This window comes from Anomaloglossus baeobatrachus, chromosome 3 (genome assembly GCF_048569485.1).
Source record: "Anomaloglossus baeobatrachus isolate aAnoBae1 chromosome 3, aAnoBae1.hap1, whole genome shotgun sequence".
Classification (NCBI taxonomy): domain Eukaryota; kingdom Metazoa; phylum Chordata; class Amphibia; order Anura; family Aromobatidae; genus Anomaloglossus; species Anomaloglossus baeobatrachus.
Genome location: NC_134355.1, coordinates 462,985,529 through 463,008,035, shown reverse-complemented (window position 1 = coordinate 463,008,035; position 22,507 = coordinate 462,985,529). Strand labels below are relative to the sequence as shown.

The following is a 22,507-nucleotide window of genomic DNA, read 5'->3' as shown; positions in this document are numbered from 1 at the left end:
CTGAAAAAAGAAAGAGCCATTGAAATAACGCAGTTATCTAACCAGATTGCCTCACTAGAAAGCAAACACAAACGGGACTCATCTCCTACAACCTACGCACAACTCTCTACAACCAGACATAAATTACTAGAGGTATTAGACCAGAAATCCAGGGGCTTAAGAGAACGTCTCAAAAGCCGCTTTTATCAACTGGGAAATAGAAGTGGGAAGCTTCTTGCAAGGGCCCTCCATCCCCGCTCCATGAATACTTACATCCCTTTCATAAAAGACCCAGGAAGTGATGGTCATTTGCATAGCAACCAGGACATTTTAGCAGGCTTCCGCACATACTACAAGGCGCTTTATGATATTAGGGGACAATCGGGACACACAGCGACATATGGGACTCAAGATGATGTTAAAGCTTACCTGAAATCCCATAATCTCCCTTCCATCTCAAATGATACCTTACTGGAGCTGGAAGAGGACTTCTTCCTGGAGGAGGTCAATGCGGTAGTCTCAGATTTGAAGTCAGGGAAAAGCCCAGGTCCAGACGGGTTCTCAGCGGGTTTCTATAAACAATTTTCAGAACTTCTAAATCCTCTGTTCCTATCGGTCTGTAGATATATATCTGCAGGGGGTGCGTTCCCTCCCCAGGCGTTGATGGCCCACATCACAGTTATACCAAAACCAGGGAAGGACGCATCTCTTTGCTGCAACTATAGACCGATCTCGCTCATAAATCTAGATATCAAGCTTTATTCTAAAATGATATCAAATAGATTACGAGACCTTCTTCCCAGACTGGTAAATCCAGACCAGGTGGGTTTCGTGCCCAGAAGAGAAGCCAGGGACAACACCCTGAGGACCATCTCCCTGATTGACGGCGCAAGACGTCACGGGATCCCCATGTGCATCCTGTCGGTAGATGCAGAGAAGGCGTTTGACAGGGTGCACTGGGGTTTCATGTTTCAGGTCCTTAAAAACATAGGGTTGGGAGAGCACATGATGAACAGAGTTACAGCACTCTACTCTTCGCCCACAGCACAAATCAAAATAAATGGCTCCCTCTCAGATTCCTTTACAATATGTAATGGAACAAGACAAGGGTGCCCCCTTTCCCCATTATTATATATTCTGACCATGGAACATCTGGCGGTGGCATTGAGGAGCAATATATCAATTAAAGGGGTTACATTTCACAAACAGGACCATAAATTAGCTTTATTCGCAGATGATCTGCTCCTGTACGTTACCTCTCCACTCATTAGTCTACCCAACATAATGGCTGAATTGCGGAGGTTCGGATCTCTGAGTAATTTTAAAATAAATACTCATAAATCCGAAATACTGAATATATCTCTTCCTCCAATGCTGGTGACTCAGCTCAAAGCCTCTCTCCCCTTCAAATGGCAGGTGGATTCATTGACATACCTAGGAATTAAACTGACGGCAGATCCCCTTGACCTCTTTAAATCAAATCACCGCCACATTTCCAGGAAGTTAGAATTAGACCTCAATAACTGGAACAAACTCCAGCTTTCATGGTTTGGGAGGATAAATGCGATCAAAATGGACCTGTTACCGAAGCTGCTTTATTACTTCCAAACCATCCCCTTAGTATTGCCGGCCTCTTTTTTCTCACGTCTGAAATCTAGCATAACCAAATTTGTCTGGGCACATAAACGCCCACGTATTTCCCACAAAATATTGAGTAGATCAAGGGATATGGGAGGAACTGGACTCCCTAATCTCCTTTTGTATAGCTACGCCTCTTTAGGGACGTGCGTTCTGGATCTATTTAACTCAGGTGAAACGAAAAGATGGGTGGAAGCCGAAAGCGCGCAATCTGATGTTGATCCGAAGGTAGTTATTTGGACCAGAGCACCACCCAGCTCCAGCTCTATCACAGTACCCTTTATCACAAAGCAATTGCGGAATTTTATGTCCCGAGGTAATAAATATCTTGACTTGTCCTCCATTCCAGGCCCATTGACACCGGTCCATAGTAATTCAGATTTTCAGGCGGGTTTCCATAGATCAACATTCCTCCATAAAAGGAAGAGTGACCATCCTATTATTCGTGACTTTATCTCAGACACAGGTATTAAACCCCTAGATAATTACTCTTCAGATATCACCAAATCTCAAGATATGTGGTTCTTCTTCGAACAGCTGAAAAGTTTTATAGTGTCTATGGCTAGGAGGGTAGACATCTATAGGGCACTCACACCCTTTGAGGCCCTTTGCCTAGAGAAGGATCCTCCAGGCCATACCATTTCGACCTTGCATGACTTGTTTCTCAGATGCAGAGGTGCGAGGGACGGCTTGCCTGGGTACTTTGGGAAATGGGAGAGAGAGTGGGGGAGGTCATTCTCGGCTGAGGAGCGGACCAAAATCCTTCTCTTTATTGGTAAAACTTCGCTGAATGTGATATCACAGGATAGGTGCTACAAGATCCTATCTAGGTGGTATAGGTGTCCTGTGAGTATCCATGCTGCCTTTCCATCAGCCTCTGATGTGTGCTGGAGATGCCAAAAGGAGAGGGGAACCCTCACTCATATCTGGTGGTCATGTCCCCCGGTGAGATCATTCTGGGAGAGCATTTTCCAGTTACTCAATAAACTTTCCTTGAGGCAGATCCGGCCCACAAAAGAGTTAGCTCTCCTGTCCCTCGGGTATGTTTCTGCTTAAGGGTTTAGGAAAGGTTTATTAAGACATTTTTTAACAGCTGCCAGAAACCTAATTCCAAGATATTGGAAGCAAACTAGAATCCCATCACGGGATGAATTCATAGCAGAGTGCAACGAGATCTTCAGGATGGAGACCTTGATAGGTCAGACACTCGGCAACAAGGACAAAGTTGATGCTACGTGGGCCCCGTGGATCATGTTCAGGGACTCGCCGGATATGGGTCTATGGATTCACGGGGGGGCAGGTATGTAGGTAATTTTCCATTCTCTTATTTCTGTACCTAGAAGGTTAGCCTTGAAAATGTGGTTTTGATGTAGGAGGGCGCGTCCACTCGGGTGGGAACTCTTTGTACCCTTCCCCTTTCATCTTACTTTCCCACGTTTCTGTTGTCTTTACTGTCTCTAAATTCTTCTTCCACCTCCTCTTCTTTATCTCTTTTTTTTCAACTTGTTCTTCCTATTTCAAACACATACGAATTGTACTTGTTATTTTTGGTCGCCAGTGGCGCAGGTGTAGTCAAAGAACTGTTGTGTTTTTAGCAGCTAGCTTGGATATATACCCTCTGCCTGCGCGCTGTGCAACTGTTTGATTATCTTCTTCTATTCTAATAAACTTTGATTTGAACAAAATAAGCAAAAAATTTCGCTCAACTTCATAATTGTGTCCCATTTGTTGTTCATTTTTCACCATAACATTAAAATTTTTATCTTTATGTTTGAAGCCTGAAATGTGGGAAAAGATTTAAAAACTCAAAGGGCTCGAATACTTTCGCAAGGCACTGTATAAAGGGTAAAAGTTGACTCAATCTGTGCATTGTGTGTCTGGGTATGTGCACACAATCAAGACCTGCTGAGTACTGGAAGCGGCGGGTCCTGACCTGCGGGTCCTCGAGTATCCTCTGAAGGAGATCACAGGTGCTTGTGCCTATGATCCGGGCTCAGTTAGCTGCGGTCTCTGTCTTCTGTTCTCCGTTTGTGATTCCCCAATAAAGAGTTGACATTCTTGTGGCTTGGAAAGCCACACTACAGGTCAGTTTACACTGCGGGCAGTACACGCACAGTGGATTAAGTTAGACGAAGGGCACCACCCATTGGGATCTCCCAGTATACCTATAACCATATGAAACTAAAAGAAAAAGAGTATACTCAACAGGGATCACCAATGAGTCATTATATAGAAAAATACAAAAAAACTTTATTGTGATGACCTATCAAAAACACACATTTCTCTGGCTCTGTAAGAAACTCCTGTTGAGTATACTCTTTTTCTTTTTGTTTCAGTACACGCACAGTGGGCATGGGATTTCTAGAAATCCCATCCACTGTGCATCTCAGCGTTTTGGAGGCCGCTGAAACATGCTGCATCCAAAACGCTGTGAATACTGATCGTGGACATGCACTCTACGCATGGAGAACAGAAAGAGGTGAAGAGAACTGTCTGAGGACTTGAAAACCAAAACTGTTGACACATATCAACAATTTCAAGGTTACAAGTCTATCTCCAGAGATCTTGATATTCCTTTGTCCATGGTGCGCAAAAAATACAACCGATGGCATTGTTGCTAATCTCCCTGGACTTGGAAAGCAGATAACATTTTAAAAATTGATGAAAGGTTGCACTGTGGGATATGGGATAAGCAGCCCCAACCAAGTGCCAAAGAAATTCAAGCTGTCCTACAGGCTCAGGGTGCATCAGTGTCAGCACAAACTAGGTCATGGGTCTTCCAGCAGGACAATGATCCCAAACATAGTTCAAGAAGCACCCAAAAATGGATGGAAACAAAGAGTTCTGAAGTGGCGGCAATGAGTGTAGATCTAAATCCTATTAAACACCTGTGGAGAACTCTTCAAATTGCTGTTGGGAGAAGGTGCCCTTCAAATATGAGAGATCTGGCGCTGTTTGTCAAAGAAGAGTGGTCCAAAATTCCACTTGATGGGTATTAGAAGATTGTTGATTGTTATAGGAAGCGATTGATTGCAGTTATTTATTCCAAAGGTGTGCAACCAAATATTAAGTGATGAAGGTGCCAACAATTTTGTTCGGTCCATTTTTTGGGGTTGAGTAAAATTATGTCCAATTTACTGTTTTTTTCTCTTGTTTTTTGTTCTTCCAATACGCACAAAGGAAATAAGCATGTGTATAACAAAATATGTAATTACAATAATTTTCTGGGAGAAATGCTTAATTTTCTGGAACAATTTAAAGGGTGCTAATACTTTCGGCTATGATTCTATATCTCTTCAGATACAATCATTGTGACATTAGCCACTTATAGGGAATCTGTCAGCAGGTTTTTGCTGGCTCATCTGAGAGCAGCATCATGTAGGCAAACAGAACCTGAATCCAACGATGTATCACATAGTTTACTGGGTGCAGCGGTTCTGATACAGAATTTTTAAATTTAGCAATGCACCAGAGTTGAGAAAGCTAACCACACCCACATCAGGCTCTCTATGTATATCGTCTATACACAGTGAGCTGCTTATCAGAGGAGGAGCGTGTCCAACCAGGGCTTATGCCCTATGTACGCCAAAAAATGATAAGCTTCCAGTGCTAAAACAATCATTACAAGTAAACAACAGTAAGAATCTTGTTAAGAGACCCATCGAAGAAATCTATTTTAACCCCTACATCATGTTGTCTTCAGATTGCATAGCAAAAACCTGCTGACAGATTCCCTTTAGAGGGAACATGACAGGGTGGATAATGCTTTTTCCCTGAAGATATAAGGTTTATTTGCAGGTTAGTAACATTAGGAAGGTGCCCAGCAGTTGTACTGAAAGTGCAGCATTCAGGAGAAAATTAACTTTTACCTCGTGGGAACCGCTGGCTTTCATTTACACGTGCACACCGGTATGGTTACCACAGCACTGGAAGCACGCCCCGGTACCTTGACTGACTACCTGCACTGCAGAGCCGGCTGCAAGTTAAAGTGTCTGGGCATGCTTACAGCAACTACTCACTATGTACTGAGGGGGGAGTATAGCCACGCTGGTGCGCCTGTATGACTGACAGCTCCTGGGAGGGAAAAAAATAACCTTCTGCACTTTCAGTATAAGTGCTGCACTTTCAGTATATTTTTTCTATATCTACATCTGGGTCTTAGGCTACTTTCACACTTCTGTCTTTTTCCATCAGTCACACTCCATTTTGTGACTGATTATTGCAAATTATTTTGAGGGATTCAGTTTTTTCTCAAAGAGACGGATTGTGACTGATGCAAAAAAACGGAAGGGTGAAAGCAGCCTTAAAGTCCAAAACGTCCGGTATACGCTGTGCTCAGTATACTCATTACCAGGCACTCACCCTTTTCTGGGTCTTTCAAATTTTCTTTTATAAATTCCACCGCTTTGTCCACGTCTTCCTGGTTCACTACATTCAACTGTAGGGTCTTCATCCTATCACTTTTCATGTTGTCCAGCTCCTTCACACCAACATCTCCCTTGTCCTATGATGGCAATAATGTGAGCTACAGTTACAGCTAATTACTCTGAGCGCTGGACTAGAGCAAGAAGATCCACAGGTATTTACTTTATTAACATGGACTTAAAAAATATCTGAAAACTTGGCTCTAATTGTATCCAGGGGACAAACTCATTTTTTGTGCACTGGTGATTTGTTTTTTTATATGTTACAAGTTTCCAGGGGAATTCCCATCTCCAAGATCCTATCCCAATATGTAGTAGGAGTAATAATGTTAGCAAATATCCTACGATTAGAAATGTAGTATAGTTCTTTTGATTAGCTATATCGCTTACCTCATGTTCAGGGCATTGAAGGACCTTAGGTATCCATGGTTACGACCACACATATAGTGACAGTTAGGGTACCTTCACACTTTAGCGATGCAGCAGCGATACGACCAGCGATCTGACCTGGTCAGGATCGCTGCTGCATCGCTACATGGTCGCTGGTGAGCTGTCAAACAGGCAGATCTCACCAGCGACCAGTGACCAGCCCCCAGCCAGCAGCGACGTGCAAGCGACGCTGCGCTTGCACGGAGCCGGCGTCTGGAAGCTGCGGACACTGGTAACTAAGGTAAACATCGGGTATGGTTATTACCCGATGTTTACCTTAGTTACCAGCTCACACCGCTTAACTTAGCGTGTGCAGGGAGCAGGGAGCCGGCACTGGCAGCGTGAGAGCTGCGGAGGCTGGTAACGAAGGTAAATATCGGGTAACCACCTTGGTTACCCGATGTTTACCTTGGTTACAGCTTACCGCAGGCTGTCAGACGCCGGCTCCTGCTCCCTTCACATTCAGGATTGTTGCTCTCTCGCTGTCACACACAGCGATGTGTGCTTATCAGCGGGAGAGCAACAATAAAAAAACAAACCAGCACTGTGTGTAACGAGCAGCGATCTCACAGCAGGGGCCAGATCACTGCTCAGTGTCACACACAGCGAGATCGCTAATGAGGTCACAAAAACCGTGACTCAGCAGCGATCTCAGTAGCGATCTCGCTGTGTGTGAAGTACCCCTTAGTTAGTTAGTTGTTAGTGGTCGTCATCATTGATACCTAAGGCTCTGCAATGCCCTGCACATGAGGTAAGCGACATAGTGAATCAGGAGAACTATACTACATTTCTAATTAGAGGTATTTGCTAATATTATTACATCTACTACATATTGAGATGGAATATGGGAGATGGGAATACCCCTTTAACTCCTAAAACTAAAGAGTAAATATTTTTTTTAGGAAAGCAAGGAACAGTCATCTCTAGGGACAAAGAAAATGCAACTGGCCCAAAAAAGGAAAAATCTTACCACTAATAAACTCTGCAAAGAAGAAAAAATGTCAGGGCACTGGCAGGATACAGGATTACTGCTTCATGTAAGACCAGAAGCTTTTACGCCTTGATGTGTTAGATCAATTTTCATTTTTAGCTTTTTAAGTCAACAGGTTTCTGTTCATCTTGTTTGATTTCCCTGTTCTGTGGTATTGATCTCTCGCACAATTACTTTGTTCCTCAGCAGGCGTTGCTGTGTTGTAAAGTAAACTATATCAGACAATTAGGCAACAGCTACACATAATACCTCGTGGAGATACGCATAACCTCAGCGCTCACATTTTTCGTCTCTAACAATGAGCCGCAAAGACATGTCAGAACATAACTGATAATTAAGGGTAAACATATTTGGTCGACATTGAGACACTTGTCAACTTCACAGACAACTTGTTATTTTCCCTATAAAGCAGTCTTTTGGCATCACCAACAATGCTGTCTGTGTGTTTGTATGGCACTTAAAATTTACTGCTGCACAGAAAACTCGGTTTTGGCTTGCCTAAGTAATCCATGCAGTAGTTCCACCTATACGGACTACTGTGTAAGTCAATTTTCAACAATTTAAGTGGTTGTCTGACCCTGAGGAAAATTTTGTCTAGCCCTGTAGCTTGCTGGATCCTAGAGTGTGTATTATACACACTGTTAGGATTGGCCCAGCTTGGAAAATTTTGTCCTGCCCTGTAGCTTGCCGAATCCTAGGATGTGTAATATACTGTACACACTGTTAGGATTGGCCCAGCTTGGAAATTTATGAACAGCCCTGTAACTTGCTGAGTTCTAGGGTGTGTAATATACACACTGTTAAGATTGGCCCCGCTTGTCGGTTTAAGCAGTCATCACAGAAGCAGATGAGACTAGTTGGCACATGAAATAGGCAAACCACATACTGTGGTGGAACCAGCAAGAGGAGTCAAATCCTCACAGTTTCTAGTTTACAAACTTTTAGGATCTGTCAAAAAGGAGAGCTTCCTGAAAATGTCTTCATTGGGTAAACAATCCATTCAAGTCTTACAACATAACTCGTTATCAGGCAAACCAGAGACATTCAATTTTGGAGTGGTTGATCCTCATTAATATAAAATTAGTCATATGGAATCCCAAACAGCCAGTCAGATCCTGACTCAGATAGTATTGATTCTTCTTATAAAGATCTAGCTGAATCTATAAAAGGAGAATCAGTACCGTACTTTTCAAGAGTCAAAATAACCTAAGCAGTTAGTAAAAAACAACAAGTCTACGAAAGAACGAAAGACTACACTCACTAAAGGCCGCTTTACACGCTGCGATATCGGTACCGTTATCGCTAGCGTGGGTACCCACCCCCATCTGTTGTGCGACACGGGCAAATCGCTGCCCGTGGCACACAACATCGCCCAGACCCGTCACACTACTTACCTGCCCGGCGACGTCGCTGTGACTGGCGAACCGCCTCCTTTCTAAGGGGGCGGTTCGTTCAGCGTCACAGCGACGTCACAGCTGCGTCACTGAACCGCAGCCCAATAGAAGCGGAGGGGCGGAGATGAGCGGGACGTAACATCCCGCCCACCTCCTTCCTTCCGCATAGCGGCCGGGAGGCAGGTAAGGAGAAGTTCCTCGTTCCTGCGGTGTCACACGGAGCGATGTGTGCTGCCGCAGGAACGAGGAACAACCTCGTTACTGCTGCAGTAACGATTTTTGAGAATGGACCCCCATGTCACTGATGAGCGATGTTGCACGTTTTTGCAACGATGCAAAATCGCTCATAGGTGTCACACGCAACGGCATCGCTAATGCGGCCGGATGTGCGTCACCAATTCCGTGACCCCAACGAGTTCGCATTAGCGATGTCGTAGCGTGTAAAGCCCCCTTTAGGCATGCAGTTAAAGCAGAAGTCCATAACCTGCAGCCAAGGGCCACATGCAGCCCTCAATACCTTTCTGTGTCGCCCTCAACTACCTGAGAGTGTCAGGTAGCACCGTAGGGATGGGTATGTAACTATTAATAGTGCACAGTGTGGTCATGTCATCTATGTATGGAGTAGATGAAGTAAAGAAGTGAAAAAACAAGAGTGCTTCCATAATGATTATAGTTTATGGGAGAAGAGAAACCCCTAGGTATCTAGCTTATACATCAATTGCGAAAGCAGAGTTCAAGGCCTCTTCCATTCTGGACTGTGAACAGGAGAGAAGAGGACCTCTATCCTCCTGATAGGTGGGAGTCCTAAAATAGAATCCGCACCTATTAGGCTGCTTTCATACATCAGTTTTTTGCCAACAGGCACAATCCGGCAGAAACATGAAAAAACACATCCGGCGTCTGTTGATGCTAGGTGCGTTTTTTCCTCCATAGACTTCTATTAGCGCCGGATTGCGCGGATGGTCTTGCGTTCCATCCGGCTTTCGCTGGATCCGGCAAAATTTGCTTGTCCGGAAGCCGGATGGAACGTTGAGGTAAACGTTTTGTTGTCTCCAGCGAAAAACCATATCACGACAAATCCGGCGCCATACACCGTGTTTTATAATGGAAGCCTATGGACGCCGGATCAGGTGTAATATGGCAAAAAACGGATTACGGCTGCCGGATTCGTTTTTTTAACTGAGCATGCTCAGTATCAAAACGGATCCGTCAAAAAACGGAAGAAATGGATGGAAAAAACTGATGCGACTGATCCGTTTTTTCGCCGGATCCGTCGCATCACTTTTTTCGCCGAATCATGCCTGATGGCAAAAAACTGATGTGTGAAAGCAGCCTTAGATGTTTATGTTTTGATGTGTATGATATTTTATTGTGGCCCATGTGGTTGGGTTCAATCTGACAATATGGCACACAGATCTAAAAAAGTTGGATGCTTTTCAACATTGATTCCATTACTGACTGATGGCATTGTGAGAAGAGATGAGCGAACTTAAAATGTAAAGATTGGTGTTCATAGTGTACACGGAATTTACTAAAAAATCAATTTTCAAGTTTGGAGCACGGGTGCTTTACGTATGCTAACGACTTGTTCAAGCATCGCTGTGCTCGGGTACTCGTTGCTCAGCCCAATGTGAGCCACTTTCAGTGTTTGATCGGCTCGCACTGTGGGTAACAACAGCGCGATCGGATGTAGTGTGTACCGAAAACAAAAAAAAAATGGAAAGACCCCGCTCTCCCTCCTGTGGAAGTGATCTGTTTATGGCTGGCTGCATGTGGGTGGAGACCCGAACTGCCCAATTCATGACTTCCATTGGGGTTTAGGTCATGTCTGGGTCCAAAACCGAACTTTATCTAAAGTCCACCTGAACCCACCGAACTTGAAGTTCCACGAGTCTGCTCATCTATAATTGTGAGGCATCTTCCTAAAGCATTTGTTGAACATTTGCTTCAGAGAGGATCCATTATACCAAGTTCCCACAACATTTTTAGGTTTTATAATAAAGAAATTTATACATTAAAACTACACAGATTTCTATCCTGACACTATGTGAATCTGAAGCACACATTCAACTTCTATGTTTGAGTGTATACTTGTAGGAGGGTGGCAGAGCCCCCTGCAATGTAAATGTGCTATGTGATGTAAATGTGTTAACAGGGTATAGTGAAGTGTATTAGTCAGATAAGCTTTAGATTAAGACATTGGTTTTAACATATCTAGCAGAGTAGGGAATGTTAAGTAGGATGTAGCGTGAGGTAGAGGTTTAGGGTACCTTCACACTTAGCGATGCAGCAGCGATCCGACCAGCGATCTGACCTGGTCAGGATCGCTGCTGCATCGCTACATGGTCGCTGGTGAGCTGTCAAACAGGCAGATCTCACCAGCGACCAGTGAACAGCCCTCGCAGCAGGGGCCAGATCGCTGCTCATTGTCACACACAGCGAGATCGCTAATGAGGTCACTGCTGCGTCACAAAAAGCGTGACTCAGCAGCGATCTCGGCAGTGAGCTCGCTGTGTGTGAAGCACCCCTTAGGATGTCATTTATAGGAAGTAATGTAAAGTATAGGAATGTTATGTAGATTGACTTTGTTAGTAAAGGAAACAGTGAATGTTAGGTCCAGCTCACTAGGCTGTGGGAATAGTGTTGAGCAGAGTGAGAGACTTCCTGGTTACAAGAGAGAGAGCAGGTCAGTTAAGGTTTTGTGTAGCAGAAGACGGGCCTATGTGCCGGGGTCAGTTCTGAAAACCTGATGTCAAGCCCAGAAGGTCTGGAGCATAAGGTACAGCTTTTGATGCATTTTTTGGTGCAGTTTATCGCCCAAATCTGTATATCTATTTTTATCCCAACAAACTCTATAAAAAATCAAAAATGCTGTGTGCACATTGCTTTTTTCTGCACCAAAAACTGCAAGGCAAAAAGAAGCAGCATGTCAATTATCGGTCTGTTTTTCCTGCGTTTTTTAGCTCTTGCAGCCTCTGAATTCACAAAAAAACGCACCCAAAAGGGGCACCCAAAATGCAAGCGGTTTTTAATGCATTTTTCCGCCCTCGTTTGGTTTTTGGTGCCGAAAATGTCTGCACCAAAAACTTAGCGTACACATTCCCTAAGGCTCATCAAGGTTGCGCTTGGTTAAGCCACCAGGGTATGATGCGTAGGGGAGTTGGATTAAGGAACACAGGATGATCCTGAGGTACCAAACACCCGTGCGAACCACTCTGAGGGTATTGACGGAGAGAGGAGAGGTAGCCGCTGATCAAACGGTAACCCGGGAACAGCGAAGCGGCCGCTGCACCCGTAGTGGTAGTAGTCCTAGAGGAAAGGAATACCCAAGTCAGGGAGGTAGAACATCTTGTCTGCTAGGCAACCTATAACTAAAAGTAAAGACTGCTGTGTTAAACAGACCCTGGTGTGGTGCGAACTCTGTCCGGCAGCCCCTGCAAGTGTGGATGGAGAGATCAACGATGTCCGCCAAGGGCAAGTAAGTGCTATGCACCATAGAGAAAAATCCAGCTCATCTAGTCACCATCAGCTGTCGGTGTGCCCTGAGCAGAAGGAGGATACTGTGTGACTCCTTGTGGTTTGGCAGTAGAAAAAAGGAAAAGCAACTTCCAACTCTCGTATTAAAATAATTGTTTTTAAGTGTTATCCAACATTTAGAAAAAAGGAAAATTCATATAGTACACAAAAATTGTTAAAAGCAACGCCAATGCTATGCACCCAACACAGAGAAGTGCACACAGCCGGGGGACCATTGACAAAGGGGTGCGGCACCCAAGCGGCCCCCTCCTTCATAAACTACATGCATTCCTAAAATACAGTGTGGAAATAGCCTTAAATTGATTGTGACTACACACTAAAGCCTGCTTTACACGTGTCGATATGTCGTGCGATCGCATTTGCGATCGCACCCTCCCCCATCGTTTGTGCGGCACGGGCAACTTGTTGCCTGTGTCGCACAAAGTCGTAAACCCCCGTCACACGTACTTACCTTCCAAACGACCTCGCTGTGGGCGGCGAATATCCACTTCCTGAAGGGGGAGGGACGTTCGTCGTCACAGTGACGTCACACAGCGGCCGGACAATAGAAGCGGAGGGGCGGAGATGAGCGGGACGTAAACATCCCGCCCACCTCCTTCCTTCCGCATTGCCGGCGGCTGCAGGTAAGCTGCAGTTCATCGCTCCCGGGGTGTCAAACGGAGCGACGTGTGCTGCCTCGGAAACGATGAACAACCGGCGCACAGAAGGACTTTCGATTTTTTGAAAATGAGCGACGTGTCAATGAGCAACGATAAGGTGAGTATTTTTGTTCGTTCATAGTCGCTCATTTGTATTACACGCTACGATATGTCAAACGATGCCGGATGTGCGTCACTAACGACGTGACCCCGACGGCATATTGTTAGATATATCGTAGCGTGTAAAGCGACCTTTATAGTGACATACCTTTAAAAGACATCCTGCAAACACAGTAAATCCTTTGCCATGAAGATGCTTAGCCAGTGAAAATCCAAATCCTGAATCACATCCTGTGACAAGCACAGCTTTATTAGCCTGCAAAGATAAAAGCGGAACATCTGTATGTGGATCTAGCCAAAATCTGTATACTGCTAAATGAGCAGCTGACATATTGCCAGAAAAACCCAATATAACAAAAAGGAAAGGAAAACATAGTGAAGAGCAAAGCAGTACACAACATAGTACGGGTCAAAAATGGATTTCTAAGTGGGTTATTTACACATCAGGTGAAGTAACATAAGTGCTGTAATATAACCCATCGTCTGCAGGGCGGAGCACTTGTAATAACGAATGGACATACTGTATAGTAGAAGTGTCATTTCAGTATCAGGGCAAATTTAAATAAAAACTATTAAGTACGGTAATAAACAGAACATGAAACAAGCTACATATTGGGAAATGTAAATGGAGGGCATATATATGTGTAGCATTACTACGTACCCCATCGGGCTGACTTGCATAGGAGCGGTTTGTAGCTGAGGTCACAACATAAGACAACTTTTGCAGAAATCTAAGAAATGTGAATAAGAAAACAATTCCATTTATCAAATACATTCAAGATAAAAATTCAAAAATGTACAAAGAATAAGGAACCTGACCCATAAACATGGAAGTGGGCAGCATGTCATTTCAATATTGTTCTTTTTTTACGTTTCTTGTGCTAAATGTACTTATTTTTGTATCATCTTCCAACACATAAATAAATAATTCCTTTACCCACTGGTGTAGATAAGTATTTTTTTCAGCTGTTAATGCACACAGTAATATTGCGCATGTGTGTGCTACAGTGATATAATAGGTTACCTGTATAACTGCCCGACAGAATTACAGGGAGAGTTTGTGGTTTATAATTTACATGATCATCAGCAAAGGAACACAGAATATATCATTATCAAAAAAATAGGCAACTATTGAAAAAAAAACAAATGAGGCTCACACAATACAAACGGTGAAAGAAATTGTTTATCTACTCTGGGGAAAACAGTCTACAGGGCTTTCACTGCTAAAGGCTCACAACTTGTGCCATGTGGCTAATAATGTGTCTGCATATTGCTGCTGATGAATCTCTGCTCCCCTGCCGTCAGCCAATGGCCGCGTGATTTTGTTTTTTAATCAAGCATCCATTGGCCCACTGTGGATGGACAAAGTTTCATCGGTGTGGCATACTGATGGTTCTTTGCATACAAGGGAAAAAAAAATCACTGACGTCTGAATGAGGTTTCACTCTATGTCAATGCTAATTGTAGTCTAAAAGGGTAACGCTTCTCTTTGTGGAGACAGAAATACAAGTGTGAGGCGACTTATAGGCCATGCAATACACCTCTGGAAAATTAAATATACAAATTGCCTATTCAGAGAGGAAGAGGACTTGAACTCTAGTGCCACCTATTGTCAGAGGCCTTACATAGAGCTGAATCAGATCTCTAGGTTTGCACTGAGGAGGGGCAACATCCAGAAACACATGTCTGCAAATAAGAGATTCGGGTTTGGTTTTATCCTAAATCAAGAAGGCTCGTTAAAGGGGCGATATTGACTTTTAGGATTGCTACTTCCAAAAGGTGGCACTAGAGTTCAAGTATCTCTGAAGAGACAATTTACAATGCTATTAGACAAGTCTTTGAGAGAAGAGTTCAGTTCAGTGCAAGTCATGAACAGGGTTACATAATTAACGAGGTTGAAAATAGACAAATGATCATCAATTTCAACGGAAGGATGAGAAGGAATAAAAGGAAGGGGTTTATCTACAACCCAAACGCATGATCTATTTAGCTCTAAAAGAGCTTCTTTACCTCGTGATCCTAATTGTCGATCTACTGGACTAAAAACATAAATATGTAAAAAAAAATATATTAGTTTATTTAAAATCAATTTGATGATAGACCGCCATATTTACCATGATCTATACTAAAAACTGCATGACAACCAAAGTTTGTATGGAAGACTAATATTTTGGGACTTCCAGCTTCCTACATACAGTTAGGTCCAGAAATATTTGGACAGTGACACAATTTTCGCGAGTTGGGCTCTGCATGCCACCACATTGGATTTTAAATGAAATCTCTACACCAGAATTCAAGTGCAGATTGTAACGTTTAATTTGAAGGTTTGAACAAAAATATCTGATAGAAATTGTAGGAATTGTACACATTTCTTTACAAACACTCCACATTTTAGGAGGTCAAAAGTAATTGGACAAATAAACCAAACCCAAACAAAATATTTTTATTTTCAATATTTTGTTGCGAATCCTTTGGAGGCAATCACTGCCTTAAGTCTGGAACCCATGGACATCACCAAGCACTGGGTTTCCTCCTTCTTAATGCTTTGCCAGGCCTTTACAGCCGCAGCCTTCAGGTCTTGTTTGTTTGTGGGTCTTTCCGTCTTAAGTCTGGATTTGAGCAAGTGAAATGCATGCTCAATTGGGTTAAGATCTGGTGATTGACTTGGCCATTGCAGAATGTTCCACTTTTTTGCACTCATGAACTCCTGGGTAGCTTTGGCTGTATGCTTGGGGTCATTGTCCATCTGTACTATGAAGCGCCGTCCGATCAACTTTGCGGCATTTGGCTGAATCTGGGCTGAAAGTATATCCCGGTACACTTCAGAATTCATCCGGCTATTCTTGTCTGCTGTTATGTCATCAATAAACACAAGTGACCCAGTGCCATTGAAAGCCATGCATGCCCATGCCATCACGTTGCCTCCACCATGTTTTACAGAGGATGTGGTGTGCCTTGGATCATGTGCCGTTCCCTTTCTTCTCCAAACTTTTTTCTTCCCATCATTCTGGTACAGGTTGATCTTTGTCTCATCTGTCCATAGAATACTTTTCCAGAACTGAGCTGGCTTCATGAGGTGTTTTTCAGCAAATTTAACTCTGGCCTGTCTATTTTTGGAATTGATGAATGGTTTGCATTTAGATGTGAACCCTTTGTATTTACTTTCATGGAGTCTTCTCTTTACTGTTGACTTAGGGAAAGATACACCTACTTCACTGAGAGTGTTCTGGACTTCAGTTGATGTTGTGAACGGGTTCTTCTTCACCAAAGAAAGTATGCGGCGATCATCCACCACTGTTGTCATCCGTGGACGCCCAGGCCTTTTAGAGTTGCCAAGCTCACCAGTCAATTCCTTTTTTCTCAGAATGTACCCGACTGTTGATTTTGCTACTCCAAGCATGTCTGCTATCTCTCTGATGGATTTTTTATTTTTTTTCAGCCTCAGGATGTTCTGCTTCACCTCAATTGAGAGTTCCTTAGACCGCATGTTGTCTGGTCACAGCAACAGCTTCCAAATGCAAAACCACACACCTGTAATCAACCCCAGACCTTTTAACTACTTCATTGATTACAGGTTAACGAGGGAGACGCCTTCAGAGTTAATTGCAGCCCTTAGAGTCCCTTGTCCAATTACTTTTGGTCCCTTGAAAAAGAGGAGGCTATGCATTACAGAGCTATGATTCCTAAACCCTTTCTCCAATTTGGATGTGTAAACTCTCATATTGCAGCTGGGAGTGTGCACTTTCAGCCCATATTATATATATAATTGTATTTCTGAACATGTTTTTGTAAACAGCTAAAATAACAAAACTTGTGTCACTGTCCAAATATTTCTGGACCTAACTGTATTTATTATAAAATGAGAAGAAGTAGTGACGCGCCCACGGGGTCGGGGGCTACTCGTTACCGGGCCGCGGTGCTTCTCCTGGGTCACCGCAGTGGCCTTGCCCGGTTCTGTGACCATGGCGGTGTTAATACAGACGGGGATGGGGATGATGGGAGTAGTTGTTTGTGACGCCACCTGTGGTGTGCGGTCAATATTAGCCGCCGCTGTGGGACTTCTTCTCTGGGGCGGATGACAACGCAGCTCGGATGGTTCAGTTCTCCACAGGCAGAGCTATGCCCCAGGGAGGATGATGGTGGTAGTCGCCTATGGTGCAGGGGCGCACTGCTGGAAGCGCCGGCAGTGATGAGACGACACAGATGGTGCAGTTCAAGTTCTTTTACTCACGGGAAGCATACTGCCATTGGAGTACTGGGCTATGCAGTGATGGGCTTCAGCCGATCCCGGATACTTCGGAGGTCGAGGCCAGTGTTTCCTTCTGTGCGTCGCCTTTCAATGGTTTCCCTACACCCCAGCTCCTGCATCGTGGAACGGGTCAGGGGTGCCTTCTACACTCCCCGCGAACCCTGGGATCCCTCTTCTTTCCTCAGAACCCAGGTCGAGCCTCCAGCTCCAGACCACGGGCCCTGAACTATTCGAGTCTTTGCCTGCTTGTCTGTTCCTGAATCCGACCTCACTCGGACACCGTCCAGTGCTAGCTGCCTGGTGTGAGAGATGGCTCCTAACTTCTCCTGTTGGTGCCCCGCCTCCCGGGTTCCTGCACTAGTGATGGCCACCCCAGCACCTACCCTAGCCCGGTCCCAGTGGAAGAGCTCCCATGTTTATGTGTTGGTTGAGTGTGTTTGTGGTTGTTATCAGCAATAACCTCCTCCGTATCCGAGATGAATACTGCACCGGGTGATGCGCAGTACCCTGTGGCGCCTAAAGCATCAGGAGCGGCACGGTGGCACGGTGGCTCAGTGGTTAGCACTGCAGCCTTGCAGCGCTGGGGTCCTGGGTTCGAATCCCACCAAGGACAACAACTGCAAGGAGTTTGTATGTTCTCCCCGTGTTTGCGTGAGTTTCCTCCGGGTACTCCGGTTTTCTCCCACACTCCAAAGACATACAAATAGGGAATTTAGATTGTGAGCCCCAATAGGGACAGTGTTCCTGATAAAAAAAAAAAGAGCGCCACAGTAGCTTATAGCATTGTTTAGGTAACCTGTCCACTCGCTAATGTAAATTACATTAAGAATATAGTGCTGGGTTCTAACTAAAGTTACATAAATGACTTGTTATGTTCTACAAACTGTTAAACACTCACATTACTATGTGAAAGTGGAGGCACTAACACATCTTGGTTAGACATTATTCACGGCTGTTCACCTACTGTGGGTTGCTAGGTAGTGTGAACTTTGAGTTCTGCACTTAATTTCAATTTACAGAAAAAAGATCCAAGAAGATTTTGATGCATCTTGTAAAAATCTATCAAGCCATAAAATGTCCTTCCAATGTTACTATCCTGCCCGATCTGGTTGTTGGAGCAGCAGAGAAGCGTCAGAACGCTGGTCAAGATTGCATGATCTGGTCATGTTCTAATCAATAGATATTGTGCATATTTGCAGGATATTGTACAGTTGCATTAGTCTGGCATATTATGAGTTTGTTTTAAATGAAAGGTGAGCTGGAATAAGAAACAAATTCTTTAAGAGGCGCATAACTCTTAAAGGGGTTCTCCTCTACTTTTCCATTGATGGCCTATCCTTAGGATAGGTCATCAATGTCTGATCGGCCAGGTTCCAAGACCCCGCAACTCCGCCGATCAGCTGTTCTTGGTTCCAGTGGTAGCAGGTAGCCGGAAATGCTCAGTTATGGAGCTGCTCCGTCTTCTGATGGTGGCCACGGACGGGTACTGCACAAGCGGCTCTTATTGATTAGAATGGGAGGCAGATGTGCAGTACCCGACCACAGCCGTTATCAGAAGACGGAGCAACTCCAGAACTGAGCATTTCCGGCTGCCTGTGGCTGCCGCCGGGATCGAGAACAGCTGATTGGCGAGTGTGCGGGGTATCAGACCCCGGCCGATCAGACATTGATGACCTATCCTAAGGTTAGGCCATCAATGTAAAAGTAGTGGGCAACCCCTTTAATGAGTTTGGGCAAGTTGCGTGTGTCTCAGTCTGGGGCTGACATACATTTGTAGTGTAATTTGCGGCACATTTGTGCTGTAAATTATGATCAATTTGAAGGGTGGAATTAGCTATACCCCATTCGAGCTCCACCAACTTTGGTGGAGTTGACCTGAATATGTCAAAGTTGCGAAGAATAAAGGAAACCAGGTATCACGCTGCGCTTGTCACCATTCAAGACTGTATAAAACTTATTCCATGTCTTTATTGAGGTAGCTAAGTACAGGGCAACGCGTTTCGGAGGACGCAGCCCCCTTACTCATTTCATACAGCAGTGACAAGAATAATCAGTCTTCAGGAGAGATACGTCAGTTAAAATACCTCTGGGCATTGACGTCATAGGACCTCCCTTCATTTCAAATGTTGGCGGGATCCTTATCAGTACAAAGACAACGGTTATAACATACAAGTGGCATTCATTCAAAGTCCTATCATCAAGACATAATTATAACAGGTTTTTAAAATAAAAGGAAGGGAGCAGGTTAAAAATTACTTCAATTAAAATCACAAAAATTTCACAAATCACAAAAATAAATAGCGGTAAAAAACCCATCAGAATGCGGTCTACAACTTAGGACAATGTGGTGTTACTCCAAAGAACATTTACGGTAAATTAACTCAAAAAAAGGAAGACTCACCCAGAATTGTGAAGAAAATAAATAAATAAATAATGGGTTAATTCACAATTCTGGGTGAGTCTTCCTTTTTTTCTATTCATCTGAAAACCAAAATAGAGACTATTTACTGTAAAAGTTCTTTGGAGTAACACCACGTTGTCCTAAGTTGTAGACCGCATTCTGATGTTTTTTTACAGCTATTTATTTTTGTGATTTATGTAATTTTTGTGATTTTAATTGAAGTAATTTTTAACCTGCTCCCTTCCTTTTATTTTAAAAACCTGTTATAATTATGTCTTGATGATAGGACTTTGAATGAATGCCACTTGTATGTTATCACCGTTGTCTTTGTACTGGTAAGGATCCCGCCAACATTTGAAATGAAGGGAGGTCCTATGACGTCAATGCCCAGGGGTATTTATACCAACGTATCTCTCCTGAAAACTGATTATTCTTGTCACTGCTGTATGTCCCGATGAAGGGGACTGCGTCCTCTGAAACGCGTTGACCTGTACTTAGCTACCTCAATAAAGACATGGAATACGTTTTATTCGGTCTTGAATGGTGACAATGGTGATACCCGGTTTCCTTTATCCTTCCCTTCTGAAGACTTTGGGGCTGCAGCTGTTCCACCTTGATACTACGTGATTTTAGGTGTTGTGACTGACACAATCCCTATACGTGAGTGTACCTAATTTTACATTTCAGTTTTTAATCTAGTAAGACCCTATTGCGCTACTTGTCCACAGACTCTACATTCATGATCCGCTCAAAGTTTCAACATTTCTGTCAAAATCTTCTTGAAGAATCTGGGCATCTGAGTCTAATAATAGACCATTATAAGGATTTGAGCCCTTCTAATACCTCTAATAAGCTTCGTAAGGAAGAGGTCAAATAAAACCAGTGCTATGCTCTGGCACAGGATACCTCCGACCATATTAAAACTAGTTAGCTATTACTGCAAAACTCTGAGCATTTCCCAGAAACTCCAGGTTGATATATACCTAGATACACTTTGGTGCAATAGAGCGTTTTACTGAAGCTGTGCACCCTATAAATATGTCATTAATGTAGAATGTCTGATGGGGTTTGTCTGTGATTTTCCAAGAAGCGTTGGCTCCCAAATTTGAAGAACATGTCTGAAAAATATTTTCTGTTTCTCCGCAGTAGGCCTTGATGTGAATGGTTAGGATAAGTGCTAGGAATTTAACCCCTTGCTAGCAGTAACATATTCCGGAGCTACTACATACCTTGCATGATTAGCATGGTCACTGAAGTGCAGCGTCCTTGTAGGGATACGGAGGCAGGTCCTAGCAGCCAGCATTCTCTATCAGTTACTTTCACCTTGACTCCTATAAAAAGAAATAAAGCGAACTCTCCATTATCTGATCTAGATACTGTAATGGCTCAATTGCACATAGTTCTTCAGAAACGAGGAAATCCAGACAGTAAAGCTTATCTCGTAGATTAAATGTGTTACTAGTTATCAAACCTTATTTAATAGGCTATCATCCTGAGGTAGCATTTATTATTGTTTCCATAGGACAATAATTATCTAAGGGTACCGCCACACTTTAGCGACGCAGCAGCGATCCCACCAACGATCTGACATGGTCAGGATCGCTGCTGCGTCGCTACATGGTCGCTGGTGAGCTGTCAAACAGGCAGATCTCACCAGCGACCAGTAACCAGCCCCCAGCCAGCAGCGACATGGAAGCGATGCTGCGCTTGCAGGGAGCCGGCGTCTGGAAGCTGCAGACACTGGTAACCACAGTAAACATCGGGTAACCAAGCGCTTGTTACCCGATATTTACCTCTGTTACCAGCGCACACCGCTTGCGCCGGCTCCCTGCACTCTGCACTCCTAGCCACAGTACACATCGGGTTAATAAGCAAACCGCTTTGCTTATTTACCCGATCTGTACTGCAGCTACATGTGCAGGGAGCAGGGAGCCGGCACTGGCAGGCCTGAGAGCGGTGGATGCTAGTAACTAGTGTAAATATCGGGTAACCAAGAAAGGGCTTCCCTTGGTTACCCGATATTTACCTTAGTTACAGCTTGCCGCAGGCTGCCAGAAGCCGGCTCCTGCTCCCTGCACATTCAGATCGTGGCTCTCTCGCTGTCACACACAGCGATGTGTACTTAACAGCGGGAGAGCAACGTCCAAAAAAATGAACCAGAGCAGTGCGTAACGAGCAGCGATCTCACAGCAGGGGCCAGATCACTGCTCAGTGTCACACACAGCGAGATCGCTAATGAGGTCACTGCTGCGTCACAAAAAACGTGACTCGCTAGCGATCTCGCTATGTGTGAAGCACCCCTAAAGGCCCTCATACACTGTAGATAGCAGCCTTCCGAATGAGGTTTCTGCCAGTAGTTTGGCCACCCACTATTTCCCCCCACTCCCATACACAGGAGTGCTTGATCCGCTTCTGTAGTCTCTAGGTTGAGTTTTGCTAGACATCTCTGGAGGCAACTTATCTCTGAGAACAAAAAGATTGTTAGACCAAAATCAGACATTAGATCCTTTTCTCCCCCGACATAATCTGTGGTGGACCCAATACACATTAGACTGTCCGCTCTACCTGTAGATATCACTTTTTCTCTGAACAAGTCTAACTGGTCAGACAGGCATAGTAAATGTAGTCTGTTATATTCCTGTGCTGGTCTGAACAAAGGGACACACTGAGTATATGAACTACATTCACGTCATTGCAGTGTGTGGCC

General features: G+C 44.1%; 1 protein-coding gene across 1 annotated transcript in view; it reads right to left on the bottom strand.

Moving 5' to 3' along the window:
* BDH1 (3-hydroxybutyrate dehydrogenase 1) overlaps positions 1–22,507 on the bottom strand; it is a 44,475-nt gene that overhangs the window by 18,505 nt on the left and 3,463 nt on the right. The window contains exons 2-5 of the mRNA XM_075340526.1: positions 21,030–21,131; positions 13,812–13,881; positions 13,299–13,406; positions 5,980–6,121 (exon numbers count right to left, since the gene is read on the bottom strand). Of these exons, the coding sequence (XP_075196641.1) occupies positions 5,980–6,121; positions 13,299–13,406; positions 13,812–13,881; positions 21,030–21,103 (394 nt within the window). The 5' untranslated portion in view covers positions 21,104–21,131. The remainder of the gene's footprint in view (positions 1–5,979; positions 6,122–13,298; positions 13,407–13,811; positions 13,882–21,029; positions 21,132–22,507) is intronic.